The sequence below is a fragment of the Lynx canadensis genome, chromosome A2 (genome assembly GCF_007474595.2).
Source record: "Lynx canadensis isolate LIC74 chromosome A2, mLynCan4.pri.v2, whole genome shotgun sequence".
NCBI lineage: Eukaryota > Metazoa > Chordata > Mammalia > Carnivora > Felidae > Lynx > Lynx canadensis.
In genome coordinates, this window is record NC_044304.2 from 15985038 (window position 1) to 16008411 (window position 23374).

General features: G+C 48.8%; 1 protein-coding gene across 3 annotated transcripts in view; it reads right to left on the reverse strand.

Moving 5' to 3' along the window:
* The window catches only part of LRRC2 (leucine rich repeat containing 2), a 37733-nt gene extending 22897 nt beyond the window's left edge, over positions 1 to 14836 (reverse strand). The window contains exons 1-3 of one of the 3 annotated variants that reach the window (XM_030306161.1): positions 14740 to 14836; positions 13404 to 13582; positions 4241 to 4384 (exon numbers count right to left, since the gene is read on the reverse strand). In XM_030306161.1, the coding sequence (XP_030162021.1) occupies positions 4241 to 4365 (125 nt within the window). In that variant the 5' untranslated portion in view covers positions 4366 to 4384; positions 13404 to 13582; positions 14740 to 14836. Of the gene's footprint in view, positions 1 to 4240; positions 4385 to 12326; positions 12620 to 13403; positions 13583 to 14739 lie in introns of those variants that run through there. The other 2 variants (XM_030306153.1, XM_030306167.2) reach the window with 2 other exon arrangements.
* Between the last annotated feature and the right edge of the window lie 8538 nt (positions 14837 to 23374).

Below are 23374 nucleotides of genomic sequence, written 5' to 3' on the forward strand. Positions count from 1 at the left end.
AGAAAGGGGAGTGTTTGAGAAAAGTATTTCGCCGATGGCCCTGGGTGGCCCAGCTACCACCCTACCCAGGTCCTAGTCACTGAGCTGAGCTGAGGATAAGCACTCAGCAACCAAGTAGGTAGGGCTTCGGGTTCTACAAAGAAGTCTATACATAATGCAATAAAAGCAACAAACTTAAAAATACCAGCACATGGAGAGAGATGAATTTAATCCTGGGGGAAAGTGATGGGATTGGCTTGGCATTGTTACTTTTCATGATTAGCTCTTCTGTATAATGTAAATATTTTAATACCTGTGATAAAAAGAAATGCAAATACCTGCCCACAGATCTAGATCTGATTGTAGCAGTCAGGGATGTGGGGCAGACCCTGGGTCTAAGACACGCTCCCTGAACGAATAGAAGAAATCGCCCGAATTGTCAACGAGCAATAGTACAGCCATCGCCAGGTCTTGGGTCCACCAAGTACTTTTCAGGCTAATGCCTCTAGCTTTTCTACCCTCATTTCTTAGACCAAACCTGAAGGGATGCCCTTCCAATGTAATGAAATGATGCCCATTAAGCCCTACAGAATACACCCTTCCTATATTACACGTTACAAACTGACGTAAGTAGCTCACATATTTTGGTACAGCCAACATTAAAAGGAGAAAAAAAGGATATCAGACAGATTTCATTAAAAATAATCATTTACCATGGGGCGCCTGGGTGGCTCAGTTGGTTAAGCATCCAGCTCTTGATTTCAGCTCAGGTCATGATCTCGTGGTTTGTGAGTTCCAGCCCCGTGTCGGGCTCTGTGCTGACAGTGGGGAGCCTGCTTGGGACTCTCTCTCTCTTGCTCTCTCTCTGTTCCTCCCCTGCTTGTGCGCGTACTCTCTCTCTCTCTCACTCTCAAAATAAACAGACTTTATTTATTTTTTTTTTTTTCAACGTTTATTTATTTTTGGGACAGAGAGAGACAGAGCATGAACGGGGGAGGGGCAGAGAGAGAGGGAGACACAGAATCGGAAACAGGCTCCAGGCTCTGAGCCGTCAGCCCAGAGCCCGATGTGGGGCTCGAACTCACGGACCGCGAGATCGTGACCTGGCTGAAGTCGGACGCTTAACCGACTGCGCCACCCAGGCGCCCCAAAATAAACAGACTTTAAAAAGTAAGCATATACCAATCTTTTTTGGATTTCTTTTATTTTTTTTAATTTTTTTAAATGTTTATTTATTTTTGAGAGAGAAAGAGAGAGATAATGCAAGCAGGGGAAGGGCAGAGAGAGGGAGACACAGAATCCAAAACGGGCTCCAGGCTCCGAGCTATCAGCACAGAGCCCAACGCAAGGCTCGAACCCACGAACCATGAGATCATGGCCTGAGCCAAAGTCGAACACTTAACTGACTGAGCCACCCAGGTGCCCCATTTGGACTTCTTTTTAAATATTTTATGTCCCATTCCTTCCAAAACCTCATAAGAATATGAGCCCTTGTTTAGTGAGAGTCAAGGTGAACATACAAACTTTTTTTAATTCCATTCCCTTCCTTGAGAGTAATTCAAATAAGTAAGCTGTCTAGCATAATGTATAGAGTTGTCGAATCACTACGTCATACACCTGAAGCTAATGTGACATAGCGTGCCAGTTACACTTCAATAATAAAAAAAAAAAAAAATCCGATGGGGAAAAAAGATCAAATGAGATCAATAAACTGTCATTGTGTTTACACTTTATCACCCATATAATTGAATAACCTTCCCCTTGAATCAATTTTTTTTTTAATTTTTTTTTCAACGTTTATTTATTTTTGGGACAGAGAGAGACAGCATGAACGGGGGAGGGGCAGAGAGAGAGGGAGACACAGAATCGGAAACAGGCTCCAGGCTCTGAGCCATCAGCCCAGAGCCTGACGCGGGGCTCGAACACAGACCGCGAGATCGTGACCTGGCTGAAGTCGGACGCTTAACCAACTGCGCCACCCAGGCACCCCCCCCCCTTGAATCAATTTTAATAGAACGTCAAATATGAGCCAAACATGTAAAACAATGCCCTTAGGGTCCTACTAATTAAATCGATCACGTGCAGACAAAACGTTGCAAGGAGCCTCGTTGGATGAGGAAATCATCCCTCGGACCCTGACAGCGACTCCTCTCTTTCTCTCCATCAGTGATTGATTGGATTTCATTCAGGTAGGGATATTCTGTATTATGTCTCTACTTATAACTTATAAGTTTTGATACATGCTTCATGGAACAAATACAGTCTTACAAAATAAAGTACCATGAAGGGAGGTCACAGAGCAAGCCGCAGGGTTTGGCCTGTTTTCGTGAAATTAAATTAACCAGATAATTGCCTCTTACGATAAGGCATTCATCAGTTTTTCGACGAGTTAATGTCCCCGCAGGAAACAGATCTTGAGAGACTCAAGATTAACCTTCAGATAGTATTAATAATCACAGTATGAATCATATGATGGAAACTCAGCTACCTGCATAAAAAGGTAAATTTACTACCTGTTTTGCAGGTCTTGGGAAACCAAGAAGCTTCCTCCTTGAACACCTACGTTCCTCCCTCCACCATCACCACTTCCCCCTCACCTGCCCAGCCAGTTGGATGGCTCTTTTTCTTATCTTGAGCTAGAAAAGCCTAACAAATCCCTAAAAGGTTTTCTGTTCTTAGGACAAGATAGGACACAGCACAAGCCCAATGACCCCAAGCCCAATTCAAGGCCTACCTGGGGCACAAGAGACATGCGCACCTGTTCATGAAGGCATTTAGCACCACAATGAACGACAGAGTCCAAGAGGCAAACACCACTCCAAAGCAACTGGGAGAAGAGTCTGTGGACCCCAGCTCTCTGCAGATGGTTCCTGCTCCCTTAGAATCCTCGGGGGTTACATCAGCTACAGACACTTTCCCCAAAACCCCCAGGGCTTGGGTCCCCATTCAGCAAGTTGTCCTACCCTAGGGTAACCCCAGATGCTAGGAGGGAGGAGGAGGGAGGAGAGGAACAGAGCTGAGAGTCACTCTGGGCTCACAGGCCCCTCGTGTAATTCGTGCTAGTGTAGATAATTCGTGCTAGTGTAGATCGCTCAGACCCATTGATGCCTACTCTGAGGTTCCCGTTCTTAAATTCAAGATTCACATCATATTGGATAACCTCAGACGAGTGCAAGTGAAAAGAACATCCCAACTCTCTGGGATTACAGCACGATGCAGGGGGAAGAGTTTGGCCAAATCCTCCCCTTACCAGCTGTATCAACTCGGGCAAAGTCACTCAGGCCCCAACCACCTCGTCTTCAGACTGGGGATAATGATATCCCCCTGGGACAGCGGTGAGGCTTACAGCCACAGCGGAATTATCAAGCATGGTCAGAACAGGTATTTGTTGTGTCCAAATAGTTCAGAAAAATGGAGAGCCCAGGATAGAGAGACACTGACACCTTACGCATTTTGTGTTTTAGCTTCAAGCATAGAAATAGGTCACCGGCTGCCAACTTGAGACAGGGTCATGGACCTCCCCCGAAAATGGGTCTGCCAGTCGGAATCCCATTCTGCCTTTCTTAGGTAAGTCACATCCTTAACGCATCAGCCAGGAGCACCGGTTTGGGTTCCTCCGAAGGAAATAAAAAGTACAGACATGCAAATCCACCCCCATGTGCAACCTTTCCAGCTTGTCATATTCAGACTTGCGCAGTGCAGAGTCCATCGTGTGGCTCATATTTTTCCTAAATGCAGTTTTTTCCAAAGCACTCGACTTAATTCCATAGACAAGTAACTCTCTTTTCCTCAGACTTCATGAGTCGACACGAATAGTTAGTCCAATCACATCATCTCAATCGGAGTAAAAAATGCATCGATACAGGGACTCTTATGCAGCCTTCAGTTCGATAGGTGAGGGCTGAAATGGATGAAGGGGAGTGGCCTTGAGCTGCCCCAGGGCATGGTCACAGGGGTCGCCCAGGTGTGGAGAGCATCAGATGGCCTAGTGAGGCCAGCCTGGCAGCCTTCCACCAAGTTCCCTGTGGCGTCCTGGTGCCCAGTACCGCGCCTGAAAGGTATGTGGGTCCTTACGACACTGGGGGTGACTGTTACAGGAATCGAACATTCACTAGCCAGGCAACAGCGTGACAGCTCTGAGGTCCCGTGAGCAAGAGTCACTGACTGAGAAATCCCAGAAGAAAGGCAGCCCCCTCCACTATGCTGCCTGCCAAGCCCCCGTGTCCCCGAGAAGCCACAGGCAAGCACAGAAAACACATACTTTTCCAAAGCGCTTTTCTCAAGCCTTTCTGCCTCCTTCTTCTGCCAGGCTTTGTGCTTCTTGACACGAGTTTCCCACAAGGCTCTGACGACAGAAATGTCGAATACGACCACTTTGTGTCCCATTTCGGGCGTGTGAAATTACCTATTTAAGAAACATACGTTATGTCAGCTTTGTACACACACAGAGAAGAAAATAGTTGTAGCACGAGCTTTAAAATGAAACATGAGGCGTGCCTGGGTGGCTCCGTCGGTTGAGCGTCCAACTCTGGATTTCAGCCCAGGTTATGATCCCAGGGTCATGGGATTGAGCCCCACATTGGATGTGGAGTCCGCTTGAGATTCTCTGTCTCTATCTCTGTCTCTCTTGTCTCCCTCTGTCCCTCTCCCCCGTTCACACACACACACTCTCTCTAAAATAAAAAAAAAAATTTAATGAATGAATCAATTCTCTTAAGCAATGATGAAATGCCTGTTACTTCCAGGATGGCATTTGCTAATGTTCTTAAAGCCTGATCGTACTCTGGGGAAGTCAAGTTCAACATCACCCTTCAAGCATCTCTTCTAGAAGTTCACACTTCTGCCCTTGCCTCTCAGCTGAATTGTGGGTTCCCAGAGCCCCCTGGGCATTCCTTCCTCAAGCCTCATGGTTCTGCCTTCTATTGAATTTCTAGCAACTAATCTTCCCACAGGTTGGAACATACTCAAAGGGAAGTTCGTGAGTTAATCAGAACACACACACACACACACACACACACACAGCGTGTCGGCTGGCCAATAGCAGGGCTGTTGAATACTCTCTGCTCCAGTTCCAGATGCTTCTAAATGGCAGTCAGTGGGGATACAAAACCAAATATTTAATCTTCTGACTCAGCTGTGTCCTCGCCATAAATGGCCTGCCAGTCCGAGGGGGGGACGCAGCTTTCGTCTGTGCAGCCGAGCGCTGAGGAGCCGTAATTTCCGTCTAACAAGCTGAAAATGCTGGCCCCAATTTATTTCCGTCTTTCCCTTCATTTCTGGCATCTGGGACTGTCTTTGGTCTCCCTTAAAACTCTTTTACCTACAGGAGATTTCTGATTCAGGTGCAAACGGTGCACATCTTTGTACGGACATGTTTTCGGTTCTCTTGGGTAACTACGTGGGAGCAGCTTTTGGGGGTCATCTGATAACTAACTGTGTGTTTAACCTTTTTAGGAACCACGGGACTCTTTTCCAAAGCAGCTTCATCATCTTATGACCCCAGCAGCCTTGCTTGGGGCTCCAGCATCTCCACATCCTCTCCACACTCGTTCTTCTGTTTTCTTCCATCAGAGCCGTCCCAGTGGATGGGAAGTGCTATCTAAGTGTTTTGATTTGCATTTGCCTGACAGCTAATGATATTGATGGAACACCTTTCTATGTGCCTGTTGGCCCTCATTATACCTTCCTGGGTATTCAGATCCTTTGCCAATTTTTCAATTGGGCCATTTGTATTTTTATTGTTGACTTGTCATAAATACTTCTTTATATATTCTAAACACAGGTCCTTCATCACATAGATGATTTGCAAAACTTTTCTCCCGTGTTCGGAGTTGTTTTTTCACTTTCTCAATTCCATCCTTTTACTTTTAACCTAAGTACGTATACGGTTATATTTGATGTGAGGTTTTGTAGCTAGAATCTTTTGTTTTCGCTTTTTGTTTTTTGTTGGTAGGCTCCATACACAATGTGGGGCTCGAACTCACAACCCTGAGATCAAGAGTCGCATGCTCCACCGACTGAGCCAGCCAGGCTGCCCTGTAGACAGAATCTTGTCAGATCATTTATTTAGACACACTCCAACCGTGGCTTTTAATTGGTGTGTTTGGGCAATTACATTTAATATAATGCCTGATACTTTGCCTTTAGGTCTACATTCGTTTATTACCCGATTTCTGCATGACCCCTCCTTTGTTTTCCTCTTTACGCCTTGCTGCCTTCTTTTGTGTTTCACGCCTTCTAGGATTCAATTTAGCTTCTCTACTGTGTTTTTGACTATGTTTCTCTGTATCCTTCCTCTCCGTTTTCATGGCTGCCCTCCGGAGGATCAACTCTGGCTTCACTTCTTATCTCGGTCTATCAGAAACATTTCACCACTGAGAGTGAGCCATAGACACCTGACTCCCACCAAGGTTCCCCTAGGCTTTCTCGCCTTTGTGCTGCAGTTTTCCCAGGCACCGAACCTGTCAGTGTTCTATTTTGGGCTTCCAATCATGAATCTTATGTTAAAGAATGCACTAGGAGGACGCGAGCCCATCACGTCTACCCTGATATGTACCATATCTGTTGTTCCTCCCACATTCCTGTGGTCCCATGTCCCCTCAGACAGGGGATGTCTGCTGATAAATGTTCTGTCCTCCCCCATCTGAATATCTCGTTTTCACCTTTACCCTGAAGATTGTGTTGGCTGCCTCTGGAACCCTGAGATAATGCTTTTTCTTCAGCACCATATAAACACTGTGCCTGTGTCTTCCGGCCTCCGTGGTTTCCCAGGAGAAACGTGCAGTTGTTGGAACCATAATTCTCACCAAGGTGACACATCATCATTCTCTCACAACTTTTCTAGAGTTTTCCCTTGTCTTGGGTTTTCCTCGGTTTAATTATGATGAATCCGGGCATGGATTTCTTTGAGTTTATCCAGTGTGGGATTTGCCTTGCTCCTCTGGTCAGGAGGTTTGTTCTGTTGCCAAACCGGGGGATTTTCAGCCATTCTTTCTTCAACGATTTTCTTCTGCCCTGCCCTCTTTCTCCCCTCCTTCTGAGACTCCAGCAACACGAATATGAGCCCTTTCACTATCGTTTCGTGGATTCTTGAGGCTGTTCATTCTTTATAAATTTCTTTCCCCCTTTTTTCTCAGGTTGGTATTATCCAGCAACCCATCTTCAAATGTCCCACTCTTCCCTATATCATATCATCTCCAATTACGTTTATGAGCCTATCCAAGGAGTATTTTATTTCAGTGATGGCCTATTTTATTTCTCAAGGTTCCATTTGGTTCTCTATAGCTTCTGTGTCTTTGCTGATACTTCCTACCTCTCCATTCACACCAGAGGGCAGAGGGAGAGTGCCCCAGAAAGGGCAAAACTTGGAAGGACTTCAGACCTCGCTTTCGTTGTGGAAAGCAATGAAAGTTTTCTCCATCCTCTGGGGCCTGTAACTCCTCTGATCAGAATGGAAGGATCCCCTTTCTCCAAGCTTTGGGTGACGGAGGTCCTCTGCTATCAACCTTCCCTGTCCCTCCCGTTACCGCAGAATCCTTTGGGGGCTGAGACGTGACAGGATGGGGAAAAGAAGAGCAGGGATTTGCCCCCACTCTCTGAGCACTAGGAGTCCCCTTTTCTATTCCTGGAGCATGACTAGGAACCGTTGTGCCCAATTCTGGGCTCCAGGCTGCCTTGGGTCCAGGCTGCAGAACACTGGAGGGGAAAAGGGGAAACACACCTCAGGTTCCTGGTACTTGGAATTCTGGTGTCTTTCTCTGATTCTCTTGCAACCAGTTACTTTTCAGAGTCTTCATATTCCATGTATTCTGTCTGGGTTTTATGGAGCTGCCTTTGGTGGGAGAGACACAGCAGAGTATGCCTAACTCCGTCTCACCCAGAACCAGAGACCGCTGCATTTAATTTGTCTTCTATCAGTTTCCTTACTGTCCTCTTCAGGTCCGGAGCGCCTAAGCTACCAAGGGCTTAAGGTTTTGGTTTTTGACCAAAAAAAAAAAAAAAAAAGTTTCCATTAAAACATGCGAGGCACCAGCCTACAAGCAAGAGAGCAAAGGCCCCCTCCTGAAATGGAGAACAATTCAAAGGAGAGAAAGAACCAGATAGACTAATTGTTTTGAGGCGATCTCTACACATAACCTAAGTCTATGCAGAAAAACAAAGCAAAAAAGGGGTGCCTGGGTGGCTCAGGCAGCTGAGCGTCCAACTTCAGCTCAGGTCATGCTCTCACAGTCTGTGAGTTCGAGCCCCGCGTTGGCCTCTGTGCTGACAGCTCCGAGCCTGGAGCCTGCTTCAGATTCTGCGTCTCCCTCTCTCTCCGCTCCTTCCCCGCTCATGCCCTATCTCTGTCTCAAAACTAAAAATAAAACATTAAAAAAATACATTAAAAGCAAAGCAAAAACTAAAGTAAAGGGAACTTTCTGAGCAGCGTGGACAGCCCAGGCAGTCAAGGGTACTTAAAGCTGAAGGACAGCGTGTGTGCTCTAGATCAACCAGCCGTGACTCGGCCTCTATTGCTGAGTGTCTGTCATTTTCTTAGACCAGCAAATCCTTGGGGAGTAACCAGATCTGTACCTTAATTGCCCATGCATTAAAACACAAAACCAAAAACCATTGCTCATTAGTTTCCATGCATTCATTTGGAGAAATATGATTCAAGTTTGCGTCTTAGAGGAATGGTCTCTTCTTGATGCCTTTGGGTTCTATTTTTAAATGGTTGTAAATCAGTGTTAGTGTCAGTGTTTTGGTGGGAAAGAGTATATCCTGTCTGCCATCCAACCACGTTCCCCATTTCCCCTGCGTCTTGCAAAGCAGTGAAGGAGGTTCTAGTCTTCAGTCAAGAGGGTTTTGAATGTGCCGGGATTTTAAGTCAAGGTCTTGCCGGTGAGACGTTCTGTTTGCAAACGTGTGTGACAAAATGTGGAAGCTCTAAGAACAGTAAGAGATGACCACATTCGCTAGGGGTCTACACATAATGTGAAATCCAGGGAAGCTAAGAAATACCAACGCCTGAAGGCCATGTCCAGCCCAGCCCCTGGTGTCCTGTGCGGGCCAGGGCAGCACGGAGGCCTCCCTAAACCACGGGACAGGTTCAAAGTTAACCCTTCAGAGAGTAGCTCTATGGATGGGTGCCAGATCCGAGAAGCGGTTTTACAACAAAGCCCATGAGTCATTGAAGGACAGGTAGGAGACCCTCCATCCAGGGACAAAGCCACTTTGGAGGGGCAGAAAGCAGGCAGATGTCAGGGACCCATGCAGGTGACAGTCACTCAGCAGGTTCAGGAAAGAGAGCCGGTCTCAGGAAAGAGAGACAAAGCTAATCTCTTCTTTGTAGCATGAGTTCTAGTCAACACAACCTTTCCTGCAAATACGTAAAATGTAATTTCCTGAGCATTAACTTTCTCCAGAACTATAGAAATAGCACCATGGTAGACTCTACCAAAGCTGGAGTACAGAGAAAAATTCACCTCTACAGGATCCAGTCTGAGAGACCCTCGTTTCAAAGAAAGCAATAGCCTCCTAGAGAAAACTCCACATCTGAGTAGACTGTCCTGAGGCACCGTAAGAAACGCAGGGCTTTAGCGCGAGCCCTCACTGAGTTTTACAGCAAAGATTCACGAATCCAAGAAGACGCCTGATCCCAGTTCCCTGCTGGAGATCTGGCTTTGCACGGTTACAGCAGAATCATAAGGGAACACAGATCCCTAGATTTGGGCTACGTGGTCTGCAGCCACAGGGCATCTTCCCGACAAGAAACCACATGGGACTCGAAGAGAGCAGAGGATAAGCATGACGTCACTCATGGCAACAGAAAGGACACTGGGACAGAGTGTCGTCAGGCTCATTTGTGTACCTCTCTTGGTGTCCCGGGTCCTGAGCGAAAACGTCAACAATCAGAGACTCTCTAAGTTTGGATTCCTAGTGGAAAGGAAAATTCCTCCTGGAAAAATCTTTCACTTTACTCTAGGGGTCAGCAAACCTTTTCAGGAAAGGGCAAGAGAATAAATGCTGTAGGCTTCGCGGGCCAACCGGCAAAATGGAAGATATTATATAGGCGCTTACATAACAAAAGACAAAGCTCCTGGCCTGCCCCTCCCGGCTGACTTGGCCGTGGGCTCGCCCCAGCCTTGAGCTTGCTTCCGTGTTTTGTGATCAGTTGCCACCTGCTGGAGACATACTCAGGACAAGAGCCACTGGCCCAAGAGGGAAAGGCCCCGGCAGGCCAGCACGCGGAAGGATGGGGAACGGGGACCTGCTGTGCTCAGTTTCCCTCCCGGCCCCTGTGACGCCCAGATGCTGGTCTGTCCTTCTCTCCTCTGTGTCAGCTCAGGTTGGGTAGCTGGCTGGAAGCTAGGTGGACTTGCTAAGTCACCAGCTCCTGAGCAGAGATTCCATGCTTGGTGCCTGGCATTTGCAACTACAGCGAAATCTCCAACATGTAGGTGGCAACCAGCGTGGGCTTCGGGCAGCCGCGAGATACAGCGGGCCAGGCAGACAGGCACTGAGAATGAAGGGGAATAGGGGGAGGCAAGGGGCCGGGGGGGGGGGGACTCCAGCTCGGTCTCCATGGCTCGCAGCACCAGCCCCCTCCAGCAGTGCCCGAACGCCATACAAAAACGTGTGCCAGCCCTGTTTGTGCTTCCCGGCTTCGGTGAACAATAAAATGTATTTTGTTTTGTGATGTGATGGCTTGCAATTGTACCCACAAATTCCTTGACATTCTTTCCTTCAGAAGGGTGGAGCTTGGGGCGCCTGGGTGGCTCAGTCGGTTGAGCGTCCGACTTCAGCTCAGGTCACGATCTCGAGGTCTGTGAGTTTGAGCCCCGCGTCGGGCTCTGGGCTGACAGCTCGGAGCCTGGGGCCTGCTTCGGATTCTGTGTCTCCCTGTCTCTCTGCCCCTCCCCTGCTTGTGTTCTCTGTCTCTGTCTCTCTCTCAAAAATAAAAAATAAACATGAAAAAAATATTTTAAAGGGTAGGGCTTGGGGACCCTGGGTGGCTCAGTCCATCTGACTGTTGATCTCAGCTCAGGTCGTGATCTCATGGTTCGTGAGTTCAAGCTGCATATCGGGCTCTGCACTGATAGCATGGAGCCTGCTTGGGATTCTTTCTCTCTCTCTCTGTGTCCCTCCCCTGCTTGCACTCCCTCTTGCTCTCTAAAAAGGGGGGTAGAGTTTCATTCCTCCCCCCGCCCCCCAAGCGTGGGTTGGATTGTGACTCATTTCTAATGAATAAAATGTGGTCAGAGTGATGGCGTGCAGCTTCTGAGACTAAGTCCCACCGGGCACTGCTCTCTCTATCTCTTGGGTCACGCGCTCTGGGGGAAGTCAGCCGCCATGTCATGAGGATGTTGAAGCGGCTGAATAGAGAAGCTTCCTACGGGAAGGAGTAGAGGCCCCCTGCCAGCAGCCATGTGAGCAGAAGCTGTCTAAAGGCAGGTCCACCAGCCCCAGTTGAGCCGTCAGATAGCAGCAGCCCCAGAAGACATCTTAAGTGCAACTTCACGACAGACCCTGAGCCAGGACCGCTCAGCTAAGCCATTCCTGACCCTCAGAGAGAGAGATAATACGTTTTTTGTACTAAGCTGTTAAGTGTCGGGGCGATTTCTTATGCGGCGATAAATAATGAATACAGTGGACAGTGAAATAAGAGCCACTTAAAAGAACCGGTCTCAATCTACAGCGACCTCTAGGGCCTGGATCGCACCGCTTCCTTGACATATCCACCTGGATGTCTCCCACATTTCTCGAAGAAACACAACTCCTTTCCAGAGTTACTCACTTGGAATCTATCCGTCCCCGGCCGCCTTAATTCCTCACCTTGACTCCACCGTTACCTGGAGGTCACTCCTTTACGCCTTCTGTGTCCTCACCCCTCCCGCCGCGCGGGCATGAACTCATACACAAACACACACGTTCATTCACGCATCCGATCTATCACCCAAGTCTTAGAGGGCAGGCATTTCTCACCACCGATTAGTGCCACAGCTGGCCCCGGTCGTGCAAAATCCTTACAGCTGGCGCCCCGACTTCCCACTCACCCACGTCCAATCCATTTGTCACCCAACAGCAAGAGCCATTTTCCGACGAGGGTGAGATCACGCGGCCACCTGGCTCAAGCGCTCCAGAGACTTCCCTTTGGGATGAAGGGGGACATCCCAGCCCCTCACAGGGCCCTGGCATGTCCACCCTCGACTGCTCTCCTCCTCAGTGCCTCGGCCTGGACCCCTTCCCTCGTCCACGGGGCTCCCCTGCACCCCACACCCTGAACTCAGTGTTCTCTCCTTGGCGTGGCCTCTTCCTCTAAGCCAGAGCCCCCTGTTACTTTCTCCCTCAGACTGTTGCTTGTTTACCTCACAGCACACAAGGCAAGTTGAGTTGCCCGCTGGTTGGTTGAAGTTCGCTTTGTCCGTAGACCGCGCTGAGAAGGGCCGGGTTGCTGACCCAGAGGTGGGCTCCGAGTCAGGCGCGTGCCCCGAGAGGTCACCGGGTGAATGATGGTAGCCCTGGAGGGGGGGTGCAGCCAGGGTCCGGCTCCTTGACCTCAACACAGAAACCCCGCGTATTGGCCCAGCTCCCTTGCTGTGCATTTCTGTCCTTTGACTCCTGGGAACCCCAAGTAACTGACGTTTGGGGGCGCTCGTCAAATGCAGAAGGGTGAATGTCCCTGCGTCAGAGCTCTCCCCCTGGAGAGGGGAACAGAGGCTCAGAGAGACGGATTTCAGCGAGGCGTGGGGATTTGACAGGGGCGGCTGGATAGATGCTGTGGAGGCGGGTTAGGAGGGAGGCCCTCAAGCGCGCGTGGAGAGTGGGGCTCGGGGAAGCACCACGGGACCCTGAGGAAGGGGAAGGGGATTATCCGTGCAGGTTTGCTTGAGTAATTGTCCACGCTCCCTCTGCAAGCCAGGCACATGAGAATCACTTCGCAGAACCGCCCACTGTCCGAGCCAGAGGGCATGACTGGAAAAAACACGTCCCCTAGCACCAGAGCACAAGTCCCCACTCAGAAGACGTATGCCAGCGTTCCAGGCGGGAGGGGGGTACTTTCTGGTCACCTAGTCCTCTCCCTTCTTGTCAAACAGCAGTCTGGACAGAGAGGGGGCAGGGGGTTGGGTAGAGGGCTCCCATCTCTGAGAATCTAAGGTGCAGAGGCCCCGGGGGAAGAGACCCCGCAAAGCCCACAGTGCAGGTGCCCAGCCATTCCGGGTGCCAGGCTGGGGGAGGGACAGCGGCAAGTGCGGGGAGGTGGGGAGACAGGGACAGAGCTGAGGTCAGGAGGTCACCTGAACAGCCATGGGGAGAGGGGCCCGGCCCCTCACCCCGACCTACTCCTCAGAACCCCAGGGCCCCCTCTTTCCCTTGGGCAGACCAGCTCCAGACCCTCCACAGCATTCTTCCCAGTGTATCTACCTCGGGAAAAAGACACCCACCTCAGCCTCACCGGAGCTCAGGGAACAGCCACAACCAGCGGGAATTCTTGGCGACCCCAACGCACAGAAGAGGCAGTAACGTGGCCAACCAGGGGCTTCGGCGTCGCACAAATCCCGTTCTAGCCTCACGTAAGACTGCTGCCTGGACCCCAGAGCTGGCACCCAGAGTGAGTTTTCGGCTAGAAACAGTAGGGTTATGAAGGGCTAAGCGCTCAAGTGAGGTCGGTACCGTCAGGATAGTTCAGCCAAATTCTGAATTAAATGACATCTTACGTCACAGGGTCAGAGTTTCCCTGGGAGCACCCATTGTTTTCCTGGTAACTTGTTAAACCGGACAATCCAAGCAGGGAGGCAGAGGCCACCGGGCATGGGATTAAGAGGAGTCAGCCTGCTTGGGCCGGAGTCCCGCCTCCTCCATTTATGGCTGCACGCCCCTGAGACAGTCACCTAACCCCTCTGCGCCCTCTGAACATGGGTTGACAGGGGCACCCAGCTCACGGGACTGGCGACTGGAGCGCGTGTGATCATCTCGGTCAAGTGCGTAAGAGAGTATTTGGCACCCAGTAAAGCTCCAAAAATGTCAGTGATTTAAAGGAAAAAAAGAGAAGAGTTGAAGACGGACATCATCACTTATTAAACGTAAGACACAAACCAGGGGTCCGTGGGCACCCTTGGATTCTTGTGCCCAGGGCATGGTCAGCCGAGGTTTTCTGGGAGACCGCCCCAGCCCCTGAGTTTCCGGAGAGGATTTGGTGGAGAAGAGCCGCCAGCACAGCTGAGCCGCTCACAAAGCCAGATGGTTTTCCTCTGGGTCTCCGATCCCTTTCCCACCCTCGCCGTCTCTCTCTGGAGAGCGGGGAGACAATCCCCAGAAGGAAAGTGTCCCCCCCCCACCCCCAGATGTCAATCATCCCTTTCAGAGCACCGAAGACACAAACAAAGTTGATTTATCTCCCCCTAGACAGCACTTTGGACCGGAACATTTTGAGCTCAGCCGCGGGCACCAGGGCAGTTTCCTGGGAAAGACTCACAAACCAGGAGCAGGAATCTTGGGGACCCCCCGCCACAGCGGCAGCCTTTCTGGGCACCACCCACCTCTGCCACAGTCTGTCCTTCTCCATTCAGTTCCATTTCTTGCCCTAAAATGCAGATAAATTGCTAATCCCCCCCCCCCCACCATGTTCCACCGGGGATGTTTGCCAGGGTCCTGCCACGCACGGCACAGTGGGAAAGATATAAACAAGGAGGCACTGCCCCCCAGCCTCCCACCAGCAGGTGCACAAGCCCCCTCGTTCCCATTTCCCCCCACGTCCCCACGCCCACGACGGCCACCTACCCGTGAGAGCGCCGCAGTCCCGGCCCCTGCCCGCTGCCTGCCAGGTGGAATCCGGGCTGTGGAGTATTGTTGACACCCACAGCAGCCACACACACTGGAGCCTCCGGCCTGTGCGCTAACGGGCTATATTTGTCAGTCGAGAATATGATCTGTAGGACATGTGCTGATAAACTATCTATCTATTCTATGTGACTCAGCCCGGCATGAGACAAAACACAGTTCAGAGGGGAGGGCTTGGCCCAGAGCAAACGACGAGCCGGCCAATTCGAGCCCTGTAACCCAGGATTACCGCGCCTCCCGTACAGACCGCACGGCCTTTTGTACGCTAGCCATCCTGGAGTGCATCGAGCCCAACGGGCCAGAGAAACAGGGAAGGGGCCCCATGCTCTTAGCACTCCAAGCTAAGAACCGAACAAAACGGGGGATCAGAAAGGGATAGGACCCAGGGAAGGTAAAACTGTGTTCCGTGTTTGAAGCCACAGACATCAGAGATCTGGATTTCCCCTTTTTTTTTCTTTTAAATTTCCTAAAACAGGGGTGCTTCAGTGGCTCAGTCGGTTAAGCGCCCGAGTCTTGGTTTCGGCTCAGGTCATGATCATACGATTCGTGAGTTCAAGCCCCGTGTTGGGCTCCATGTTGATGGTGTGGAGCCTGCTTGGGATTCTCTCTCTCTCTCTCTCTCCCTCTCTCTCTGCCCCTCCCCTGCTCGTGCACTCTCTCTCTCTCTCTCTCAAAATAAATAAATAAACTTAAAAAAATAAATCAATAAATTTCCTAAAACATATGCGAATTTGGGTTCTCTTTGGTGATCTTACTGATTGGACAAAGATGCTTTGCTAAGAACCAACACTGTGACAATTTGACGATCAGTTCATCAGGAATTGCTCTCACCTCACTGCATCCCCCACCCCCACATCCCCCCGCGCAGCCCCTACCCCTGCCTGTTCCAAGAGGTCCATATAACCCCCACTTCATGGCCACAGACTCCTCATACACTTTCATCCGAAACAGAAGAACACCTTTTGCCTACTATAGACAAGATAACTCTAATTACAAAATAGTTGGGTTTTGAAAGGACTGTTTTCTGTGTGCAACATCTTCTATTTGTTGGCATTTATAATTAAATTATCATTTTATTGGGGTGCCTGGGTGGCTTAGTCGGTTAAGGGTCCGACTTCAGCTCAGGTCACGATCTCACAGTTTGTGAGTTTGAGCCCCTCATCAGGCTCTCTGCTGACAGCTCAGAGCCTGGAGCCTGCTTCGGATTCTGTGTCTCCCTCTCTCTGCCCCTCCCCTGCTCACACCCTGTCTCTCTCTCAAAAACAAATAAACATTAAACAATTTGTAATTATCATTTTATTAATGCAATCCCTATCCAAATACCAACAGCATTTTTCACAGAATGAGAGCAAACAATCTTAAAATGTGTACGGAAACACAAAAGACCCCAAATAGCCAAAGCAATCTTGACAATGAAAACCAAAGCTGGAGGCATCACAATTCCAGACTTCAAGTTATCGTACAAAGCTATGGTCATCGAAACAGTATGGTGCTGACACAAAAGCAGACACCTAGATCAATGGAACAGAATAGACAGACCAGAAACAAGCCCCCAGTTATATGGGCAATTAATCTTCGACAAAGCAGGAAAGAATATGCAATGGGAAAAATACAGTGTCTTCAACAAGTGGGGCTGGAAAACTGGACAGCGACATGCAGGAGAATGAACCTGGACCACTTGCTACACCGTATACAAAAATAAACTCAAAATGGGTTAAAGACCTACATGCGAGACCTGAAACCATAAAAATCCTAGAGGACAGCACAGGCAGTAATTTCTCTGACATCAGCCCTGGCAACATTTTTCTAGAAAAGGAAGGGAAGGGAAACAAGGGAGGCAAGGGCAATAAAAGCAAAAATAAACTATCGGCACCTCATCAAAATAAAAGCTTCTACACCATGAAGGAAATGATCAAAAAACTAAAAGGCAACCTAGGAAATGGGAGAAAATATTTGCAAATGACATATCCAATAATGGGTCAGTATTCAAAAGATATAAAGAACTCGTACAACTCAACACCTCCGAAAACCAAATAATCCAATTAAAAACGGGCAGAAGACACGAACAGACATTTTCCAAAGAAGACAACCAGATGGCCAACAGACACATGAAAAGATGCTCAACATCACTGATCATCAGGGAAATACAAACCAAAGCCACAGTGAGATACCACCTCACACCTGTCTTAATGGCTAAAATCTAAAACACAGAAAAAACAACGAGCGTTGGTGAGGGTGCAAAGAAAAGGGAACCCTCATGCGCTGTTGGTGGGAATGCAAACTGGTGCGGCCACTCTGGAGAACAGTGTGGAGGTTCCTCAAAGCATTAACAGTAGAACTACCCTACGATCCAGTAATCACACTACTGGGTATTTACCCAAAAAATACAAAAACACGAATTCAAAGGGATACATGCACCCGCTATGTTCACAGCAGCATTATTTACAATAGCCAAATTATGGAAGCAGCCCAAGTATCCCTGGAGAGATGAATAGACAAAGAAGCAGTGGTATATATATATATATATATATATATATATATATATATCATGGAATATTATTTAGCCATAAAAAAGAATGAAATCTTGCCATTTGCAATGACATGGAAAGAGCTAGAGAGTATCATGCAAAGAGAAGCCAGTCAACCAGAGAAAGACAAATAGCATTATCATTTCACTCATATGTGGAATTTAAGAAACAAAACAAATGAGCAAAGGGAAAAGAGAGAGAGAGAGAAACCAAGAAACAGACTCTTGTCACTGGAATCTACTCCTGAAATCATTATTGAACTATATGCTAACTAACTTGGATGTAAATGAAAATATAAATAAATAAATAAATAAATAAATAAATAAATAAAATTTTTACATGTGATCTTAGCCAAAAGGCCGAGAAGCAATAATAAATAAAATTTTTAAAAAAAGAAATAGACTCTTAACGATAGAGAACACACTGACGGTTAACCAGAGGGGAGGCACATGGAGGGATGGGTGAAATAGGTGATAGGGATTATGAGGACACTTATGGGACGCCTGGGTGGCTCAGTCGGTTGAGCGTCGGACTTTGGTTCAGGTCATGATCTCGCGGTTTGTGAGTTTGAGCCCCGTGTCGGGCTCTGTGCTGACAGCTCGGAGCCTGGAGCCTGCTTCGGATTCTGTGTCTCCCTCCCTCTCTGCCCCTACCCCATTTGTGCTCTCTCTCTCTCTCAAAATAAATAAACATTTAAAAATTAAAAAAAAAAAAAGAGTACACTTATGATGAGCACTGAGTAATGATGTAGAGAATTGTTGAATCACTATATTGCAATCTGAAACTAATATAACACCACATGTTACCTATATTGGAATTAAAATATTTTAAGTTTTTTTTATTTTACTAGGCAAAAAAAATCTTAATAAATTATCATTAAAAATGTTTTTATTGGTTATTTTTGAGAGAGAGAGAGAGAGAGAGAATGGGGGAGGGGCAGAGAGAGAGGGAGACACAGAATCCCAAGCAGGTTCCAGGCTCTGAGCTGTCAGCAGAGTCCGTCTCGGGGCTCAAACCTAAGAACTCTGAGATCATGACCTGAGCCAAAGTCAGACACTTAACTGACTGAGCCACCCAGGTGCCCCAATAAATTATCCTTTTAAATTGTATACCAAGTTGATGAGAATCAGATAAATCTTTGCAACAATATACTTTTTTAATGTTTTATTTATTTTTGAGAGAGAGAGCAGGTGAACAAGGGAGGGGCAGAGAGAGAGGGAGACAGAGGATCTAAAGTGGGCTCTGGGCTGACAGCAGAGAACCCAGTTCAGGGCTGGAACCCACAAACCATGAGATCATGACCCGAGCCAAAGTCAGACGCTTAACCAACTGAGCCACCCAGGTGCCCCAAATCCTTGCGACAATATTAAATCATACCAATCACGTGTTGGATGTGCTTCTCATTACTTAGAATTTGTACGGTATCTTTCTCCTTTGATACATAATGTAAGTTACCTATTTAGTAATGGTTTCATTTGGTTTTTTGTTTTGTTTATGATATTCTGAACCAAAGAATATAAATTGAAAAAGGTAGTTGCAGTTCAAACACTGCTTAAATACTTTTTCAATTTATAAGAGGGCTACATATTCAAAAGCTCGATCATATTTAAAGGGAAAAATATTGCCCCCACCCCCAAACACATTCAAATACAATGGGCTTCCTTTATGATGCCAGGGTTAGAGAAGCAGGCCACTGTTTAGCCCAGGCTCCTTAGTCTATAATGTGCACCCAACTAAGACTCAGGAATTTAGCAAATAAAAATACTTTCAAGTTACATTTGAATTTTGGACAAACCACAAGTCATTTTTTAATATGAGTATGTTTCTAATGTTGCATGAGTCATACTTAAAAAGTATTTGTGGTTTATCTGAAATTTAAATATGACTGGGTGTCCTGTATTTTATCTGGCAACCCTCCACCCAAACCACCTAGGATCTTACCGAAACGCAGAGTCTGATGCAGGAGGCCAGAGAGGGGCCGAGAGTCCGTCTCTCTAATAAGCCGCAGGCGATGCCAAAGCTGCTGGTCTGGGAGGACCACACCACAAGTGGCCCTAAGGACGTGGAATTAGCACAGTCTGGTGCAGTGGTACCTGGGACTGGCTCCTTGGGGGCTTGGCCTGGGTGGACCCCTCCCCGCTGGGAGGTTCTGACTCAGTAAGTCTGGGGTGAGGTCCAGTGGTCCATATTCCAGCATGTTCCACAGAGCCTCTCATTCACAGGTAGCGATATGAATCAGGAAGTATTTTAAAGCACAAAATGCACTTCTGTTAATACAAGGAATTGTTATCGTATTGCACTCACCGTGTGCAGATGGCCGCATCTCTCGGCTGTGTCCAGAAAGCACTTCCAGCTTCTGAACTTCCCGGGGGCAGCACATAAGACTGGCCTGTGGTCTTCACCCGCCAGTGTCCCTCTGAGTCCCTGACTCTCGCATGGTCTTTGTTTTTTTTTTGTTGTTGTTTTTTTTTTTAATTTTTTTTTTCAACATTTATTTATTTTTGGGACAGAGAGAGACAGAGCATGAACAGGGGAGGGGCAGAGAGAGAGGGAGACACAGAATCGGAAACAGGCTCCAGGCTCTGAGCCATCAGCCCAGAGCCCGACGCGGGGCTCGAACTCCCAGACCGCGAGATCGTGACCTGAGCTGAAGTCGGACGCTCAACCGACTGCGCCACCCAGGCGCCCCTGTTTTGTTTTTTTTTAATGTCTTTTATTTATTTTTGAGACAGAGACAGAGCGTGAGCGGGGGAGGGGCAGAGAGAGAGGGAGACACAGAATGCGAAGCGGGCTCCAGGCTCTGAGCTGTCAGCACAGAGCCTGACCCGGGGCTTGAACCCATGAACCAAGAGATTATGACCTGAGCCTATGTCAGACGCTCAACCAACTGAGCCGCCAGACGCTTGTTCGTGCAATTCAGCCCCCGGGGGCCTGGGAGCCTCTCACGACATCCACAGACCGCAGCTTCAGCGTCTCCAGGGGAGGCCTACATCTCTGCCTCGTGTGTGAGGGCGTCCCACACGCAAGCACACCCAGGCACCCCCAGGGACCAACTCCATTCCTCACCCCCATTCTGTGGGGACACTGAGTCACACGTACCGCGAAGCCTTCTTCCAAGGAAACCTCTGGTGTCACAAGCCTGTCATTCCCGTTTCGTAACACAATGATAGAAGGATGAAAAACCCCAAATGCTATAAACTGTTTCATTCTACTTCGGCGACCGTTGCAAAATGCTTCCCACTGATGTAGGGGCGCGCGGTGAGGGCCCAATTCACCTGCCCCGGCCCTAGAAGCCTCAAGCACGGTGCCCTGGGCTGAGGAAGGCTTCCCTGGCCCTCGTCTTACAGTAAATCATACTAACTACGTGATCAAATGCTACTCTCTGGGATCAATTGGGCTAAAGTAAAATATATTATGGAAGATAATTTTTTTAAAATGTGTATTTATTTATTTTGAGAGACAGAGAGAGAGAGAACGAGCAAGGGAGGGAGGGGCAGAAAGAGAGGGAGAGAGAGAGTCCCAAGCCGGCTCTGCGCTGACAGCGGGGCTCGATCTCACGAAACATGAGGGCATGGCTTGAGCTGAAATCAAGAGTCGGATGCTCAACCGACTGAGCCACCCAGGCTCCCCATGAAAGTTAATTTTACCCGATTCTCCGCACTTTGCGAGGTGGCTAGCCAGAAAAGTGAAAATCCCACGTGAGGCTGGCGTGGCATTTCTATTGGGCTGCACGCCCCAAAGAACAGAGCCTAGACCCGGGTGACCCCAGCGGGCCATCCTGGCGGCCGCTCCCCTCACCACCAGCATGGGCCACAGAGAGCGCTGAGAACCCAGGATCGGAAAGTGGCACCCTCTCGAAGACTTTCACGGGGTTAGTGTTTCTCTGGGAGGAGGCCAAACCTCTTCACAAATACAGTTATTCAACGGCAAGAGGCCAGAACTCGGATCTGTGCCAGGTCCACCGCAGGGAGTCGCGTCATCTGTCATCTGTACCTCGGACGAGAACAAACAGCCCTGTGGTCCACCGGCAGTCAGTGTTGCTGACCAGCGCCCCCTGGAGGAGAACTTTGCCAATGCATCGGCTCTCTAGAAACTCAGGGATGCTTTGGTGGTTCCCACTCAGCCAATCTGTAATTATCAAGAACGCCAGGGGCGCCCAGGTGGCTCAGTCAGTTAAGAGGCCGACGTCAGCTCAGGTCACGACCTCGCGGTCCGTGAGTTCGAGCCCCGCGTCAGGCTCTGTGCTGACCGCTCAGAGCCTGGAGCCTGTTTCAGATTCTGTGTCTCCCTCTCTCTCTGACCCTCCCCCATTCATGCTCTGTCTCTCTCTGTCTCAAAAATAAATAAATGTTAAAAAAAAAAAATAAGAAGAAACACACAAAGTCAAGACAAAATGACAAAACACACATAAATAATTGCTCACACTCTTTGGGTGGGGTGCCTACTATAGGCCAGGCACAGTTCTAGGTGCTTTATAACATATCTAACCTTGGAAAATACCAAAAACAAAACAGGAGATAAAATGTACTGCTGTCAAAATGTACTGCTGTCCTTAACGTGGCAGAAATGACATTCAGCGTTTTCTGTTCTCTGGTCACATGCTGGCCACGAGACACTGGCAGAGAAGCACTACTCCGTTCATTTCGCTGACCAAGCTCCAAGGCCCAAGGATTCCCTGTTCTCAGGTGGACATGGACCCCGGTCTCAGGCCTGTGATGCACAACGCCAGTGACCTTTCTGACATACTGTATGGTGTCCAGAAGCCTGTTTGTGCTTATTTTATACACGAATCTCTTTTTTCTTTTTTTCTTAAGGTTATTTATTTATATTTGGGAGAGAGAGCAGGGGAGGGGCAGAGAGAGAGAGAGAGAGAGAGAGAGAGAGAGAGAGAGAGAAGCCCAAGCAGGCTCTGCATTGTGAGCATGGAGCCCGATGCGAGGCTCGAACTCACAAACCATGGGATCATGACCTGAGCTGAAATCAAGAGTCGGACGCTTAACTGACTGAGCCACTCAGGTGCCCTGAATCTCTTTTTCCTATGCGCTTAAAATGCATGACCACTCCCTCCCTGACCCCATCGAATCCCGGCAGACCCTGCAGACTCCACCTTCTCGCCCTCATCCATATCTGCCACTTCTCCAGGTGCACAGCTGAGCATCACTCGAGGCCTCTGCGTTTCCCGGCTGCTCTATTGCAACAGTCACCTGGAAGAACTTCTGTTACCAGCCTTAGGTCCCCCTGACGCCTAAGAGACCCCCCTAAACACGCAGACCAGCTCAGGTCACTCTCCTGCTTGATTCTTCATAGTGCTACATCGAAAGGCAGAATTCATGGGGTACCCGGTCTCTGGGACCCTCCCCCTGCTGGCCTGCCCCTGCCACTAACGTCACCGTCACCGGCCCCCATCACACTTCTCCAGCTCCGCCTGCCCTTCCAGCTTCCTCCTTCAGCCAGGCCATCATGCTTCTGCGCCTTCGCTCTGCAAGTGCCTGTTCCCCTGTCCGACTCCTCCGCCCCCTAGAAAAGTGGCCCCTCACTTCTTCCTGCCACCGCAGCATCATTAACACGGACTCCCTAACGTTGATGAAACGTGCTTAATTACATGTCGATTTCCTCTTGACTGTGACGGCCTGAGGATGGAAACCATCGTTTGTTTGAATCCTGAAAGGCATCACGCCTCGCTCGTTACCTGGCAAACAGTAGGAGTGAAGAGTGAATGAATGTGGGACCATCGGTCCACCTGCCTCAGGAGGGAGAGAGAGATAGAAAGGCAGTGACATATGTCAAGTGCCTACATATGCCGCAACTCTAGTAGGTGTTTATCTTTTTTCTTAATGTTTATTTATTTATTTTGAGGGGAGGCAGAGAGAGGGAGAGAGAGAGAGAGAGAGCACGAACAGGGGAGGGCCAGAGAGAAAGGAAGAGACAGAATCCCAAGCAGGCTCTGCACTGTCACTGCAGAGCCCGACATGGGGCTCAGTCCCACGACTATGACATCATGACCTGAACCGAAATCAAGTCAGATGCTTAACCCTTAACCGGCTGAG